The sequence below is a fragment of the Lepisma saccharinum genome, chromosome 14 (assembly GCF_977018435.1).
Source record: "Lepisma saccharinum chromosome 14, izLepSacc3.1, whole genome shotgun sequence".
Lineage (NCBI taxonomy): Eukaryota > Metazoa > Arthropoda > Insecta > Zygentoma > Lepismatidae > Lepisma > Lepisma saccharinum.
In genome coordinates this window covers 74999325-75017691 of record NC_139242.1, presented here as the reverse complement: position 1 = coordinate 75017691, position 18367 = coordinate 74999325, and the positions used below count along the sequence as shown (strand labels likewise).

General features: G+C 37.8%; 1 protein-coding gene across 1 annotated transcript in view; it reads right to left on the bottom strand.

Annotated features, from left to right (window-relative positions):
• Positions 1-205: 205 nt before the first annotated feature.
• LOC145999029 (uncharacterized) overlaps positions 206-18367 on the bottom strand; it is a 52569-nt gene continuing 34407 nt past the window's right edge. The window contains exons 7-8 of the mRNA XM_083135930.1: positions 13344-13540; positions 206-2090 (exon numbers count right to left, since the gene is read on the bottom strand). Of these exons, the coding sequence (XP_082992056.1) occupies positions 1973-2090; positions 13344-13540 (315 nt within the window). The 3' untranslated portion in view covers positions 206-1972. The remainder of the gene's footprint in view (positions 2091-13343; positions 13541-18367) is intronic.

The following is an 18367-nucleotide window of genomic DNA, read 5'->3' as shown; positions in this document are numbered from 1 at the left end:
AAGGCACGTTTACAAAATGTAGTGGTAGGACCCCACACATTCTTCATCTTGGCCATTTTGGAGCTGATGTGATCAGCACCATGCTCCAGCTGCCTTCACCCCCCTCCCCAGGTACTCATTGATTTGAGGCTAGGTGAGCCGTTACCGACTAGACCACTATGGCTCTCGGCTGTCGCTAGTTGAAATAATAACTACGATACACGTATCAAAAATGGATATTTATTCTGGAAATCTCGGACAGTTTTTCTTTCTTTCTACTTTTTAAGCACAGAAGTCCATTAACTCTCAGAAGAAATATATATTTGATGTGCAATTCATACTCCATTGCTACAATGAGAAGAACCGACACGATATTCAGTACGGTTTAGGGGAAACAATCAGTTCCTAGTCCAAATGTGTTCACATCTCACTTCTTCACTCTTCTCTGGGTTCACATTTCATTTCTTGGACAAAGTTATTTGTCTTGTTGCTACACTACTTGCAAATCTCAATCGGCAACACTGATCCAACAACACCACTATAAAAATATTCAACTGATAAACTTCTTAACCTTAGCAGCTTAAGATCACATTTTAATGTGTTTTTTTCTAAGGAAGTGGGAAGTACAGTAGGGGAGAATTTCATACAATGGAATGTACAGCTGTTACTTTCATACCAGAAAAAAATATATGGCTATGTGATAATCATTATATAAGTGGTAAAAAAAATACAAAATACAACTTAAGGGGAGAATTAGAATATACTATAATACCCTGTAATGTAAATAACACATTTATAAAGGATCTTAATAAACAGAGCACAGAAATTGAAGCATTTCAAAATGGATCATCTGCTTATCCAAGCTGGTTGGTTCATAGAGAATGACTTTCATCACCTGATGTGAATCTTTTTCATATTAAAACACGAAAAAGTTTTGTGCTTACAAGTAGCTGCCTTTAATGTTTATGTGCAGTCCTTCCTCGTGCACTCCCAGGAAGTGAATAGAAGCAACTTGTAATTACAAAATATTTCTTTCAATTTCTTAAAAATAAAATTATGTCCATTGGTTAAGTGAACATTCAAGAGTGTGTTGATATGAATCCTTCAGTCCTGAGAATACAAGCAAGAAGTTTGTGAAATGTGGAAGAGGTGTTTCAGTTTCTGTGCTGTTTAGAAAGATCATTTATAAATAATTGGCAATTATTTATATACTTCTAGAGCCGAGCTGATACCAATCCTGGCTGATGGTCTCTTGTGGAGTCCACAAAAAGTCCGTGTAATACTTTTGCAGAGTATAAATATTATGGAAATAATGTCAAATGCAGAATTTCATTTTTTTTTTTTCCAACAATATTGTAGGTATTAATATTCACATTAATCATAAAAATTCTGAACTAATTTCAGTTTTTCATTTTCTCATGTTTTGGTAACACAATTGGTACTGGTATTGGTTCAAATTGATATAAGCTGAGCTCTATATATTTCTCTTTTACTGAAAAAACAAACTAGGATATCAGTTCTGCTGACAAAAAATGCATCCACCAGAAAATTATATCGTACAAACTTCAACATGATCTGATCAGTCACGTTGTCATTCCATAGAACCAATTAAATTTAACACTACTATTTTCAAAACACTTGAATGCCATCAACCGATAGTTGAAAGATCAAAATAAAGGTTGTGGAATCTTTGTGACTTGCTGAAAGTACAATATTTACAGGAGTGCTCACAGAATACAAAACACTTTCGAAAACAATAAAAAATAATAATAATAATTTGACACTTAGTAGCATATTTTCTTCCAATCACATCATTTCTTTGGTTATGCCTGCCGCAGGTACTAATGGAACAAAATCACATTCTATAGAATAAAAAATCAGTCTTATCTATCTTATACACATTTCTTGCTGCAATATTCAGTAAGTAGTTTACCGCAGCATTAAGTAGACAAAAAATATTCTTAAATGCAAGTAGCCACTCTCCCTAACCTCCTCAAGACTTATTAAACAGAACTTTATGGATGGTCGGGATGTCTGGTAGTACAGATGATCTTCCACCTGTAGGGAATCGAAATTCACTGACACTTGTTGGCACCCTCAAATCACTTTCACTGAAATAAAAAAATGTATTAATTAGTATTGCAATAATGCAATTGCTAAAAATTAAAATTTGAGCTGAGCCGATGTTAATACTCTTACCAATATCAATGCTTGAAATTGTAATTAAAAGTTGTTCAAAATATTGAAAAACTTATTATGCTGACCAAGGCAGAAATTTATTTTATTATAAAACAAACGTTTAGTTTATATTTTATAAGAAAATAAATTTCTGCCTTGGTCAGCATATTAAGTTTTTCATATCATGGAAACAAGGCTTAATGGTGTCAAAATATTGATAAATATTAGTGGATGAGTAGACACTAATAATACTGATTTCAGCATGATACGAAGATATGCATTTATTGCTCAGCAAAGATGAGAAAGTCTCTCTGGTGCTGCCGTCCTGTGAGCAACTTGTTTGTTCGAGGGTGGGAGATGGGGGGGTAGCAAGGACTGCTCGATTTCTAACACCCTTTCAATGTTGCCAAACCTACATCGACGAAAGGTCATTGAGTTCAAGTGTGTGTGTTTTTTGTACCGAAATGAAGGGCAAAACTGTACATAGTGAGAGCCGAGAGGTGATTTCGAATGTAAATTTTTTGACAACGAAGCGAGAGAAGGAGGTTACACATTTCCGGTCAATCAAGCTACAAAGCGAGCTTTTGAGAGCTAACGTCACTCTCATCTTCAGGGATTCACTTCAATCCCTGAAGATGAGAGTGAGGTTAGCTCTCGAAAGCCTATCCGTTAATCACCTGGCTGATTGCCTGAGAAAACCTCTTCAAATCATTCTTTCTTTTTAATATGTAAGCTGTGTGTATATTTGATGGGGTTATTCAATTACATAAACATTGTTTATGCGAACCTTGCCCCCCAAATTTATCTTAAGTTAGTGCCTCTGGCCTGGTCCCCCACAATCGCAGCCACTGTCTCTAAGGATATAATTATAATTAATAATTAAATTAAAGATAAAATCTGTTTCTTAGATGGTAATATTTACTATCGCATAGTAAGAATCACAACCATGACAATAGACTTTATTGTTATTAATTTTTTTAATCTGGAATCGTCACAAACGCTATCCATTCTTCAACCACTGACCGTGCTACCCTGAACGTAGCGTTTTGCGGCAGGTCCTTCAGAATTCCATCTGCCAGAGAACAGCTGTGAGGCAACGTGGCAACAGCGTGCCGTTTGAGAGCAGAGGAAAAGAAGGATTTCCCCCAGATTCTAGTCTTCTGCAGTTCACCGGGACAGAAACAAGTGGGGGTGGATTTTGGTTCGCATATTTTCCGGGGATTTTCTCTTCTTTGCTGAGAAGTACATACATTCCTGATCATTAGATTTAGGTATCCCCAGAGTGTATATGTTCCCATTTGGCCCTAGTTTCCCCATAAATAAATTTCAACATAGAGTGTTAAGGTTTAAAAAAACAACTGGTGCCAGCAGCAGCCTCCAGGAGGAATGAGGGAAGGGGAAGTTAGCAACACAGTCAGCTGAAGAAAAGTTCCTCAAGATCAGAGAACTTGGGACTACAGAATTCTGTTCTGCAGTGTGCTCATACAGTTTTCAAGAATCTTTAATGAATGAAGTTTTAGAAAGAAAAGAGGATTATTGCTTTACATTTTTCTATCCTGTTAATGCCATGGACACACAAGCAATGTTGTATGTACAGGGTGGCCACAAAGTCCCGTTACCTCTATGTAAAGTTTAATAAAAGTATATTTTTGTTTCTTTTTCAGACCGTATGAAGGAAGCGATGGCTGATACGTCTACGTATGCTATTGAACAACATGTTATTGCGAGTTGTTGGGTGCATGAAAGAAAGAATGAAGGTACTGATTTTCGGACAATGCTTCAACGGGATCCTCCTCCGAAACAGACACTGTTGAAAAGGGAACATAAACTCTTCTCCACAGGTGATATAAAGGATAAGAAAAGAAGTGGCAGATCGTCCACCAGAAGAGAAACATGCACACTTGTCGAGGAGTCCGTGGAGAGATCGCCACAAAAGTAGACTCATAAACAATCTGCGGAATTGGCAGGAATTATTGGATGCTGACATGGACCGGAGGAGAGAGGCCTGTGCGGAACTTCTGCAAGTGTTTGACACAATACCAAAGCAAGGTAAAGTGATCTTTTCCGATGAGTGTGCCATATACCGGAGTTCTTGATCACAGAATGTATTCTTCTGGTCCAAAGAGAATCCACACTTTTATGAAGAGATGGAAAAATGATCCCCCGCATGTGATGATATGGGCAGCCATGGACAACAGATGCTTGTTTGGGCTGTTCTTCGACGGTGTTGTAAATGAACATCGGTACCTGGACATGTTGAGGAACTGGTTTGTTCCTCTCTTGGAGCAGCATGGAATTAAAAGGACATGTTGGTTTCATTATGCCCATTATGCAATCATTGTACGCGAATATCTTCATGAGAAGTTTCATGGGTGCTGGATTGGTCGTGGGTCACCTGTGCTGCCAGTGCCACTAGCCTCGCCACCACACAGCCCAGACATCACCACATGTGATAATTCGCTATGGGGTTTCATAAAGGAAATTGTTGCACAAGAACGTTACGGTACCACTGACGAACTGAAAGATGCTGTGAGACGAGCTTTCACTCATGTTACGTACTACCCTTTGCCATGAGAATGATTGATGATTGTGCACAGACTGATCCTTTGGATAATTAATGGTTTATATCACAGAGGTGTTTTGTAAACTACTCAAACAAATTATCGTTCATTGTGTTTGCGTATTATAGGGGTAACGGGACTTTCTGGCCACCCTGTAGACTGCTGCATCATGTAATTATCGCATGTGCACGCACGCACGCATGCACACACACACAACACAACACCACACACACACACACACCAGTAATACATTCATGACCCCTCATGGGGGGTGAAGGGATGTTTTTATTTACTTGTCAGTCACTAGAATGTAATGTTGGATCTAAAAATAGAGAGCACCATCACTGGGAATGTAAAGTTAGAGGGAGAATTTCTAATTCCAAAGGAGTCGAAATACATTTGCAGCCATTATCTAGCTTAATGAACCTACAAAAGAATGCTTGTATCTGACACACGAGCAATATATGTACGTACACTACAATATATCAGAGGCATATTTCAATATTTTAGTGCATTGAACAGAACTCAAATAAATATGCACCACATGTCATGCTCTAATATTTGAGGTGCAAGACAGAAATTCATGCAAAATTGATACTGCATTGCAAAAGTACAGTCAACTCTCGATTCAACGACCTTTCACAGTTCCCGGGAAAAGGGTCGTTATTTCGAAGGGGTCGTTATTGGAATTTGCCCCAATTTTCTGCTCAAACGAAGCTCAAACGGACACAAAAATGCCTAGGAGATGGTAACACCATTTATGCACAGGACGCATGTTGTGAGAAGGAAAATAGAACATGAAAACTTTTTCACAAAAAAATAATTTAAAATAATGTTACTTTCTTTCAATTGTGCACAGTCGTTGCTTTCCAGGAAATTCTTACAATTATAGTTCATGAGAAATCTGTTTGCACGGAGACCCATGGAAAGGAAAACAATCTCTCCCTTATTGCAAGCGAAACTCGAAGAATCTTGACACCAGTCACACTGGCGCCAGCAGAAGTCGGGAGATAATAGGGTAGAATGAATGTTGGATTTTATACGGGAGCATTGTCTGTTACAAGATTAACTGGTAAGATTAGATCTCTCGGGAGAAACAACACAACCTTTATAGGCACCAGACAAAAAAAAAATAAAATAATACATCGCAAAAAAAGACACGTTTTCTTTGCTTCAACCAACTTCATTCACCCTCCCCACTTCCCCATTCAAGGGAGCAGTCCAAGCTCCTTCCTTTACTTGCATTGTAATCCAGTGTGAAAAAGGAAACGCACAACTTGCGATCTGTTTTTTCCCAATGCATATTCTAGGACACGTCATTAAACAGCGTCCCAGTCGAAAGTAATTTAGGTTTGTAATTGAATTTCACTTTAAACTGTATATTTAGTCCCGATGAGCCCATCAGCATAAAAGGAACTGAAAACAAGCTTTATGAAACTGCACATTTTTACATATCAAAATAGTAGATCGTTATTTACTCTCACGTTAATCGATGATTTAATGTTGGATTTAGGAGTATTCTCGATGTCAAACACCCACTCCTCCAAACGTTTTCCCCTTGAATAATGTCTTTTTAATCGATCTCGGCGACCATTCCTATAGAGCACTTTTTTTCATGAATGGTTCTGAAGAAAAGCGGATGCGAATTAAATTTACAGTTTTGTTTATCAGAAGGAGCAGAACATGAAGTTATTTTAACTCTTGTTTTCCTTTCTGGAGATCGAATTTCGTTATTGTCAAATCAAAACAACTTTGCGAGATTCAAAACAATAACTTTTTCCTTCGCGCTGGATGAGTCACGCTGTTATCGGCAAGCAAGAGCTTTGCAGACGCTAGACAAAACACTGGCGCCAGCTGCATTGTAAAAACAAGGAGACCGGCTGGAAGTTCGAGCAACAGGTGGCGGAAGAGAAAAATCCCAGCATTTTAAAGATGGCCGAGTCTGCTGCCACGCACGTGTCAGCAGTAAGAATAAGCGTCGAATTTGCTGCTGCCACGTAATTCGTCTGCTAAGATGATGTTACAAATCTTAAGAACAGATTAAGACGAGAGAAATGCAAGTTTATGATTATTGGGAATGAATGTACAGGTAATTTAGAACCTTTATCTTTAGAAAACATTTAGCGATGTTATTTTAATGCTAACAGAACTTAACCTAACTACGAGAGCATTTAGGTTTATTATTAGAAGAATGCTGAGGGACCTAATCTTAAAACATTTTTGTGAAAATAATCGCTACAACTTCACAGTATGTGTTACAGACGTAATCGTATACATAGCATGATGAAATCACGATAAAACAAAGACCGAGTCTATTGCCACGCGCATCTTTTTTGAGGTTTCAGCAGAAAAAGAACATGGCAGCAGACACTGCTGGGTCATTCCACGTCAATTCATCCAGGCCATGTCACCCACCATCCCCGATTTTGATGAAATTCGCTATGCTTATAGAACTTTTCATGCTGATTACAAAAATGACAACTTTTTAAAAATTGGTCAAGGGGTTCAGAAGTTACACACTTTTTAAGATCTCCGTGTACGCCACATCCGGCTCCACTTTGAATGACACGCATTAGGTTATAAACGATCGTATCTTCCCTCGGGTTTGCCGTAGAAACTTCAGGTTTGTTTTCTTTTGTTCAGAATAGTATAAGCTTTCATTTAAATAACGTTTTAGATGAATGCATCAGTAAACATGTATTTTATATATAGTTTTATGTATTTTTTTAGAAAAATAAATGACTAACTTCAAGAGCGAATTTCATGCAATGCCCCCCCTTCAATTTCCCCCCAATTTTATATGTAGGTAGCTCAGAGTGTGTACTAATGCCTGATGAAAAAATTGGGATGGGCGGTTCAGAGACAGGGTGATAAAAAAATCATTTGCATAAAATGACATTAAAAGTAAATCTTATTAAAAATGCTTATGTATTTAGCACAAAGCCTGAAGTACAATACGTTTCAAGTTACAATATTCAAAATTTATGTTCACTAAGCATAGGCGTAACCTGGCGGGGGCAAAGGGAAGCACTTGCCCCCTCCAAAATTTATAAGTTAAATATATTTTGTGATCCTCCTGGCACTTGAGGAACAAATGAATAAAGAGTAATAATTGTGATTTTTCAAATGTATTTATCAAATAATCCTGGACACTATTTTTATGCGATGGATAACTTTGCGATTATCTCAACCCGAAGAAAGTTTCAAGTGACCCATTAAGATAGTATCTAAAAATTGTACTTTATGCATTGCCAAAATTTCATGTACTATAAATTGTGCCGTCCACATATTAGATGGATATTTTGACCATTTCAAACACACTAAAGTATTTGACTTATCACTAAGTACATATGTTCATCCATTTGTATTGTTAATGTCCACTGGACACAGCATACCTTTTGGCCAGTAGTGGGAAGTTGATGGACAAAGTGGATGCAAGAATTTAATAGCTGCATCGCCATTTTCACGTGGACTTTGAAGCAATCCTACAAACAAGTTTGAGTCACGCACACACATGCTACTACATAACTGTTCACTGTTGGAATTCGAAAGCCACTTCTTCACAGAAGTGAAACCATACAGTTATACAAAACATATCACATCAGCACTTACTATTTTGGCTCTGACTGTTAAACAACTAGTGTTTCGAAGTAACTAGTTTCAAAGTTACAAGTACAGTTACCTTTTATTTAGGAATTCTAACTGTAACTAGTTACTTTTAAAAGTAAGTACCTGTAACGTTAACAACGGTAACAGAGTTACTTTTTGCAGTAGGGAAATAGCTAAATTGGACAATTCTGTTCCAGACTATAAAAATAAAATATGTACCATCTCCGGATGCTACGTGAAAGGATTTACTTGGAATTGCTGGCAAGGAAGCTATACTTTGTTGCATGCTAAATTTAGAACATCCACGCTTTACTGTAATTCATTTCTAATTGTATGTGAAAACGCCATTGTTTTTGGTAGACTGCTGCGTTCGTTTGGAATGTTGTTGTCCAGCTAGGAAAAAGTCATTTTCGAGGGAGTGGATCTTTGGATCTTGTTGAACTTGGAATGGAGGAGAAAGAAATAGGTGCAAGTGGAATCAATGACACCATATTCAAAATACCGTTGTCAGTACACAAATGATTTTTAATTATAATCGTTCAAGCAAAGTTGACTGTGTTTTCCATCATTTATTAGCAGTAATAATGTAAATATATGAATACATATTATTAAAACCAATACGTTGCTGACCAAGGCAGTTTATTAAGATAAAACACTTAACACGTAACGTTTGGAAGAGGAGGAGGCATTCATCCATAACCAAAAAGGCAGGAGGGGTGGGGGAGTGGTAAGCAGGTGCTAATCTTGACCTGCCAATCACCTGTCAGTGTAGTAGACCCATTAGTCAACAACTGTCAGGAGGTGATATGTTTAATTCCTTCGGAGAAATCTTCATAGATAAGGACTGTCACCTTGATTTGTTGTTGTGTGGCTTGTGACCCTGCTATGTGTATGTAATCTTTCTTTATGTAGTATATTTCATCATTTTAGTTTAGTTCTTCGTCTGAGGAAGACCCTGATACAGGGTCGAAACGTTACGTGTTAAGTGTTTTATCTTAATAAACTGCCTTGGTCAGCAACGTATTGGTTTTAATATGGAAAAAACAAGGCTTAATTATATTACAATACATATTATGAACTAGAAACATAAGTAAAACATGGAAGTCCTCTTGATCATTGATTTTGTGTAACGTTTACACAAATCGATGATCATTAATAGTACGTTACTGTTACAGTAACTGTAAAAGAAACTCAGTTACTTTCAAAGTACCAGTAACAATAACTGAGTAACTTTTTTAATGATTGACTGTAACTCAGTTACTTGTAAAAAGTAACTTACAGAACCTGTAAGTTCAAAATAGTGCATACTTCCTGGTACTGTTGTAGTACTTTGCAATCGCTAACACATTGTACTGTGGGTTGTTGTCATTTCACCCTACATGATTACTAAGAAATTTATGCCTTGAATACTATTTCTACATAATTGCCGTACTTGTTGCTTTATACCATAGAAGTCTTTTCAAGTATTTTTACTGTTCCAACCATCCCTTCAGAAGGATATATTCTGTGGTATGTGGCGAAAAAGCTCCATTTGAAAAAACATCAATTAGCTCAAATGTGCAGTATTATTTCTTACTTCGTATTACGTATCCCCATGAAGAGTAGCGAAAAAAGAACTTCCATATTGAGATAAAATGCACAAAAAGAATGTTCTCGAAGATAAATTTGCTAAACTTGGGAATGTTAATATTAATTATATATATAATTATATAATATATAAAATTTAAAAAAATGAAGACTGTTGAAACTAACTTAGATACAGTGGAACCTCAATTTTACGTTATGCAGGAGACCAAGCTGAAAAAACTTAATACGCGGGAAAATATAAAATCATGGAAAATTTCTAACCAGACCATCAAGATTGAATGCAAAATGAAGGAAAATGTAAAATCGAGGAACTTAAATCGGGGTTCCACTGTAATTATTACTTGCAAATTTTAAAATTAATCTATAAATTTTGGAGGGGGCAAGTGCTTCCCTTTGCCACCCCGCCAGGTTACGCCTATGCTTAGTGAACATAAATTTTGAATATTGTAACTTGAAACATATTGTACTTCAGGCTTTGTGCTAAATACATAAGCATTTTTAATAAGATTTACTTTTAATGTCATTTTATGCAAATGATTTTTTTATCACCCTGTCTCTGAACCGCCCATCCCAATTTTTTCATCAGGCATTAGTACACACTCTGAGCTACCTACATATAAAATTAGGGGGAAATTGAAGGGGGGGCATTGAATGAAATTCGCACTTGAAGTTAGTCATTTATTTTCTAAAAAAATACATAAAACTATATATAAAAATACATGTTTACTGATGCATTCATCTGAAACGTTATTTAAATGAAACCTTATACTATTCTGAACAAAAGAAAACAAACCTGAAGTTTCTACGGCAAACCCGAGGGAAGATACGATCGTTTATAACCTAATGCGTGTCATTCAAAGTGGAGCCGGATGTGGCGTACACGGAGATCTTAAAAAGTGTGTAACTTCTGAACCCCTTGACCAATTTTAAAAAAGTTGTCATTTTTGTAATCAGCATGAAACGTTTTATAAGCATACCGAATTTCATCAAAATCGGGGATGGTGGGTGACATTTTCACAAAATTCTGGATGATTTGACATGGAATGACCCTGCTGCCTTTTAAAGATAACGCAACTGTCGAAGACGGAACTTTTAACAGCAGTGTAAAGAAGCAAGAAATGACCCTTGCTTTACGTTTTACCATGCAACAGACAATACGGGTAATATTTCCTATGCAGACAACAGCATAAAAAAATACCTGAATTCTGCAATTATCAACATTGCCGTGCACACCAGTGGCGGATAAGAAGCTGGGAAAAGGAAGGGGGAGAGGGTCATTTTTTTTTTACTGTTTTGTTCGTTTTCAAGAATATATCGAGAACTGGTTTTCCCCATTTTAGACATCAAAGGGAAGGAAGAGGGGTGGGTCCACTTCCACCCTCGCCTGTAATCAGCTCCTGTGCACACAGGAGCAAGAAAATTGCCCCTCCCCCCCCTTTGCTGACAGGAAAAAAGGGAGAAGTCAGTCAGCCAACGGAACACTTTTTGGGCAGATATTACACAATTAGGAAAACGTATGAAGTGGGAAACGGGAGTTATGATGCACGTAAGATCAAAGTAAACTTTTGTGGAAACCTGGATGACAATGCATTAAGCGGGTTGACGATCTTTAGTTCACCTATGTGGCTTTGATTATCTCTAACAGTTTCGCTTTTTTATGAAGTGTTGCAGGGAACAAAGAACACGTTTTGAATGAAAGCTGTTACTGGAAGTTGTCGGCTACAAGGCCGAGAGTTGCTCACTCATGGGAACCTATTAAAATCTAGGTCAGAGCTGGACAGATGGGCCAGACTTCCAGGCGCCACGCATCTGTATTTTGGAACATTCCTGCAATCTTATCTCTCAAGGTGGTGTATTTATCCATGAAAGAGCTTGACCTGCCATACACATTGGCAAAGACTGCAAGTCCAGCAGTCATTTTGGGCTGCTCCCCCCCCCTCCTCACCTGCAAGTTTTCAGCAGCTCTTAGGACAAGGAAACAAGTCAAGGTCGATTTAAAATAACATCCAAGCACATTCGATCTTCTCTTCTCGCGTATCCAAGAGAAAGTGTGGCAAAACAAGCCTGGCGCGTTGGGTAGCGGCCGTCGGGTGCGGGGTAACATTGGTGCGCTTGAGGGAGGGGAGGGCAGAGGTCAAGTGCTATTGGATATCACTCAAGCATGGTGTGGTGGTGTCTATTTTTAGTTCAGACCCAATTGTGAGCGGTAGAGCGCTCGTGAAGGAAATGAGTGGGGAAAAAAACAACACATTTTTCGGCCGATTTCCTTCAATTTTTCAACTTTTTTTTCCAAATTTTTCAACCTTTTCTAAATTTTTCACGGTTCCCGGGAAAAGGGTCGTTATATCCGGGGTCGTAGAATCGAGAGTTGACTGTAGTTTGTAAACTTTTATTACATTTTTGAAGACCAAATACACAATAACAGAATCTATAAATTTAAATTGCAACCTTTGCATGAAGGTTGCATGTACATTTTTTGTCATATCCTTACCATCAGTTATATTTTATACTACTTTGTATTTAATTTACGTGCTTAGCAGATAAGCTCAGCAAATTTGTTACATTATTTTTTCATTTAAGACATCTAATAAAGTTACATACACCTACAGGGTAGGTGAGAAGTAACTAGTCATTGAAAATTGGCTGTGATTTTTGTAATAATTAAGCAATCTCAATGAAATTTTCTGAATGTATACATTATGGAATAGGAATACTTATGTGCCAGCTGAGAATTCAATGTCGGCACCAGCGGAATCCACCAGCTTCCTCCAATAACGGGGATGGAATCCACACGCTTCTGTACGAATTCCTTCGGGACATTTGTGATAACACGGCGAATCTGTGCCTCCAATGGTTCCACAGTACAGGCTTTTGTCTTGTACACTTCCTCCTTTGCCCAGCCCCAAAGAAAAAGTCGCAGAGTGTGAAGTCTGGACTTCTGGTTCATGAGGTCCTCGTCGTCGCAGTCAGCATCCCAGAAAATTGTGGTCCAACCAGGCCCGTACAGTAAGCACAAAGTGTGGCAACACACAGTCTTGCACGAAAACAAGCTCACCAATTTTTCCGTGACATAAGGGCCAAATGTACCCGTGCAACATTGTCAGGGAGTGCTCACCATTCATGGTGTCATGCAGAAAATATGGACCTACAACTCTAATGGCTATTATATTGCAAAATCCGTTTGCACATATGTAATCCTTTTTCAAAGTGTATATGTACAGAAAGTTTCATTGAGATGGTTTAAATATTACAAAAACTACAGCAATTTTTCGATGCCTAGTTACTTCTCACCAACCCTGTGAATGAAGACTTCACGAAGCAACTCTGGCTGAAAACTTTTTCTACTTATGCTACTGATAAGAATGTTAAACACAACTTAATCAGTAAAAGTTTATCAATTATGATACAGATTACAAGAGCCATATTTACCTAGGACGACTCTGTGAAGCCACAGATCCATAAGATCCTGATATGAGGAAGCACCTCAGTGGTTGGCCATCCAGCAGCCTGTTGTGATACACATCTATCGAATGCTCTGCATCGGCACGATGTTTGAAGATAACTTCTGCTTTGCCTGGATGGGTGAGAGATGAGCGTAGCAATGGCCCAATGTTTCCAAACAGTTCCTGATTAAGGTGGAAACAGGATTATTATTATTATGGGCAAGATCAAGTCTTATATGAGAAAATACATTTTATTCATTAGCATACAAGCCATACTATTCTAAATTCATCTGTATGAACAGTTCACTTCCATGGCTCTACGAGATGCATCCCCCCATAATCTGGAAAATGTATTATGTACAAAATATTGGTGCATTATACAGAATAACTCGAAGGTAGCAGCACTTGTGATTGCCCCAACAAAATAAGACCCTCTTAAGCAGCACTATCTACATACAGCAGAACCTCAGTTTTACGTTTCTCAAAATGAAATAACTTAAATTGTGGGAATATATAGGATATGGGAACATTTTGATCTATTGAGAGTATGAAGAGTGCACATTTAATGTAGGAAAAAAGAAAAGTCTGAGAACGTAAAAGTGGGGTTTTACTGTACAAGGAACAGACCAACTGACAGGTCATTTGTGGCTGTACTTCATGTATATTATGGAAAACTGTTTGACATTGAGATTGTTTTTAATATGTAATTTGAGTTTGTTATATAAACATGTAGGCTAATTAGGATGGAACCTATAGTTTAAAATGGGATCTGAACCATTGTGACTCATTTGTTACAAGGCAATGATGTTACCACTACACCAGCCAGTAGGCCCTTCATAATGTGGAGTCTGTTATGAAGATGATGAGGCATTTAGTATCGAGGAATAAATAGTGTATGATTACATGATACTTTTCATTGCAAGTAACTTTGACACCTAGAGAATTATCTCAGTGTGTTACTGATACACAACAGACATATCAACACAGCTACTCTTTTGAAAGCAGGGGAGCTAATGGATGTTTGCAAAAGATGTGCATTGCTTCATTTGAACAGAGAATACAATTAGTAGATTTAAAAACTGCACTTATTACACAAAATAAACATATCCCTTCTAAAAAAAAAAACATTTATGTAGTTACCAGAGTATTAAGTTTATTCCTGAATAAAGGGATCCATTTTTGCTTCTCAAATATTTACAGCAGAATTAATCAATTTTCCGTGAATTGCATAACTCACAGGATAATTCAAACTTCAGAAAGTGTCGTGTCTGTAAATAAACTGGAGTATGGAAATGATTTGATTATGGCATTCTTAGATATAGAAAAGGCATAAAATAGCATGGACCGAACAAAGACTTAGAAGGCTCTTAAGAGAGAAAGGAGTCTAGGAAGAGATTATGTGTAGAGCGCAGAGCACATACAAGGCCAACCAGAGCTGTGTGAAGACACCAGTGGGAAGAATGGAGTGGTTCAGTATGCGACACAAGGTTAAGGTTATGTATGTCAGACAACCGACGAATTGTAAAGGAAGCCGTGCAGTCTGAATCAATTGTCAACATATGCAATGAGACCTAACCAAGCGTACACAGTCAAGTATTTTTGCTTCGTTCTTGCTATGCAAGGATCTCACAGTACCGTAAGATTTAATCGAGCAAGCACAAACGATGCAAGCCCTTTGAATAATTAGGGTCCAAAATGGATAAAATCATGCAACATCAATTTGAAACCTTAATTTTAATATATATATATATATATATATATATATATATATATATATATATATATAACAATTCCAAAATGTTCCCACTGTTTATGCCACGTTCTTCTTACTATATGTCGAATCGAAACAATGACACCTCAATGCACGTATTTGATTTTTGATTCCTTTGCACACAAACCATCACTATGCAATAAGATCTATTCTACACAATATATATATATATATATATATATATATATATAGCGTATCATGCCAAAGGCATGACTCGAATCCGGGACCCCGGGCACCATAGTACGATAGCCTAATCATTTCATAAAAAGGGCCCGAGTATGAAAGAAGCTGGAAAGTGGTTCTTTCAAGCAAATGCCACCTGCGATCTTCAGCGGATGTAAAAATCCGCTGATACGAATTCTTCCGGAATCGCAGGAAAGATACTGCAAACACAGCTTTACGCTGAAAGCACCGTTATTGAGAGACGCGGTCTCTCAACGGCCGAAGTTCGAATTTCGTTTAAATAGCTTGAGAGAATATTTCTCCCCCCAGTCGGTATCTGAAATCTATCGCGTGCACAGTTAGTGCCTCGGAATTATACAAGTTGTTGAACTAAGAAAGTTATGGCGTGAATAGTTGTTACCGAATGTTACAAAAGGAGTTACAGCGAGGAGTAGTACAATATCGGAAAGGAGTTCTATTTCAGGAGAGTTTCATCAACGAACCAGCGAGTCGATCGTCACTTCGAGATCTACAGGTAACGCAACGTTCCTCTATCCTTGTCTTTCATTCTCTCACACCCTTGCCAGACCAGTCAATTGTAGTGTTTAAAGTTAATCGTGAGTGTAGTTCTTATTTCACGGGGCTAGCCCCCTTGCTTGGTTAAGTGTAGACGTAGCTCTTCAGAGCTATACCCCCTCTTACGATACACCTCTCGCAGCCAAATAACTTCGAATATCAGGCTTCACAAAGCCTAATTACGATCCCTTAATATAAACGATCGGGAGATTGTACGATAGATAAGCAGTGGTATAAATAGACTACCTTAAGTCTACTCTTAATTAATCTCTAATTTATATCCAAATACGCCGTTGGCATGAATTGAAGAAATGAGAAGGAATACAACCCAGTAACAAGTACAAATTAATAACAACGTGACTTTTATTCATTCGTTCAATTGACTGAAAATCACATACAATTAAAGATTGCTCAAAACGTTGTTACACATTCAGAACATTAACTATCACAGTATGCACAATTGCACATTTTCATCATTCTTTAATTTTAACATTTAATGCACTTAACATATGTATTCATTCAACAATAACAATAATTTGCCCAAGGAGGTAAGCGTTCTTTAGTAACAATTACAACAAGTGCGATAGCATTTATGCAACGCGACTAGATTCAAAAACACATGTAATTTCTAATGGTACGCTAAACATGAATGTTTCAAGTAAATGTAGTACAGTCATGGAAAGTAGTTCTTGGGCCACGAGACCTACGATATCGTAACATCTTAAAGCCTGTTGTCTATGCAACCCAAATAACAAAATTGTCGCTTGGGTTTGCCTGGCGGTCCTGGATTCTCGAGAATGATTGAGTATTGACAGCAGCGTGAGTCATACCCCCAGGCCCAGCCATAACAAACGACAGCTGGGTGCCGTGAGACTACCAGAAAAAGTTTCAGGAATTGGTTTCTTAACAACAGCTATTCGTAAGAAAATGTTCTCTTTACTGATATTAGAGTCAATGTCAAGCAAGTTCACTGAAATGGTGGTTTTCGTCGAATCATCATCGCGCAACACACATGCTGTCAACCCAGAAGTCCTTGAAAAAGATTGGAGTTAAAAGTAACTACTTGACAAATGATAAGACGAATTGATATTCATTAGTCCCAACTTAGAATTTTGTATAAGACATGGATAATCATGTCCTATCATCCATTTCATAACTTCATTAATCATCCTCATCGCCTTTGTTGACGCCAAGTGCTAGAAAAGCAATATAAAATAAGCAAAATTAAGAAATTAAGAAATGACATTTTCAGCGATTTCACGCAGCGACTCAGTTGCATTAATTGGGAACCAAGGGCCCCCTCGTTGTGTTTCATTGTCCTTTTCCCTCCACTTTGCCTGCCGCGATTAACCTGATGTTGATTAATGCACACTCCACAAAGTGCATCAAAGCGGCGCATATTATGAATAGGTAAACTATGTGATATTATGCTAATTTAGAATTTAGTAATAAAAAGTGAATTTTGGGGGGTCCAGTTAAGTGGCTGCACATCCATTACGTAATCGCGATATCATCAAATTATACGAAGCGTGTCTACACCTACGTAAAGTGTCAGTCCCCGTCATAGGCGTGCTCAGACCCTCTGATTAGGGGGGGATAGCCTTGATGATAGTTCAGCCCGGAAAAGAATAACGTAATTTCATCTCACTTGTTTACATTTTATTGCATTGATGGGTGTGTTTATAAATACACCCCTCCCCCGCCCCCCACACACATATAAATACATACATAATACATACATATATACATATATATATATACAGTCAACTCTCGATTCAACGACCTTTCACAGTTCCCGGGAAAAGGGTCGTTATTTCGAAGGGGTCGTTATTGGAATTTGCAACAATTTTCAGCTTAAAGGGAGCTCAAACGGACACAAAGATGCCTAGGAGATGGTAACACCATTTATCCTGGTAGTTATACAACCTGTTATGCACAGGATGCGTGTTGAGAGAAGGAAAATAGAACATGAAAAAGTTTTCACAAAAGAGAATTTAAAATAATGTTACTTTGTTTCAATTGTGCACAGTCGTTGCTTTTCCTGGAAATTCTTACAATTCTAGTTAATGAGAAACCCGTTTCCACTGAGACCTATGGAAAGGAAAACAATCTCTCGCTTATTGCAAGCGAAACTCGAAGAATCTTGACACCAGTCAGACTGGTGCCAGCAAAAGTCGGGAGATAATCGGGCAGACTGAATGCTGGATTTTATACGGGTTTACTGGAGCATTGTCTGCTACAAGATTAACTGGTAAGATTAGATCTCTCGGGAGAAACAACACAACCTCTCTAGGTACCAGACAAAAAAATAAAGGCAGGGCTGTAATTTTCATTCTGGCTCGGCTGTGTAAAATACATCGTAAAAAAAAAAAGTCACTTTTCTTTGCTTCAACCAACTTCATTCACCCTCCTTCCCCATTCAAGGGAGCAGTCCAAACTCCTTCCTTGACTTGCATTGTAATCCAGCGTGAAAAAGGAAATGCGCAACTTGCGATCTATTT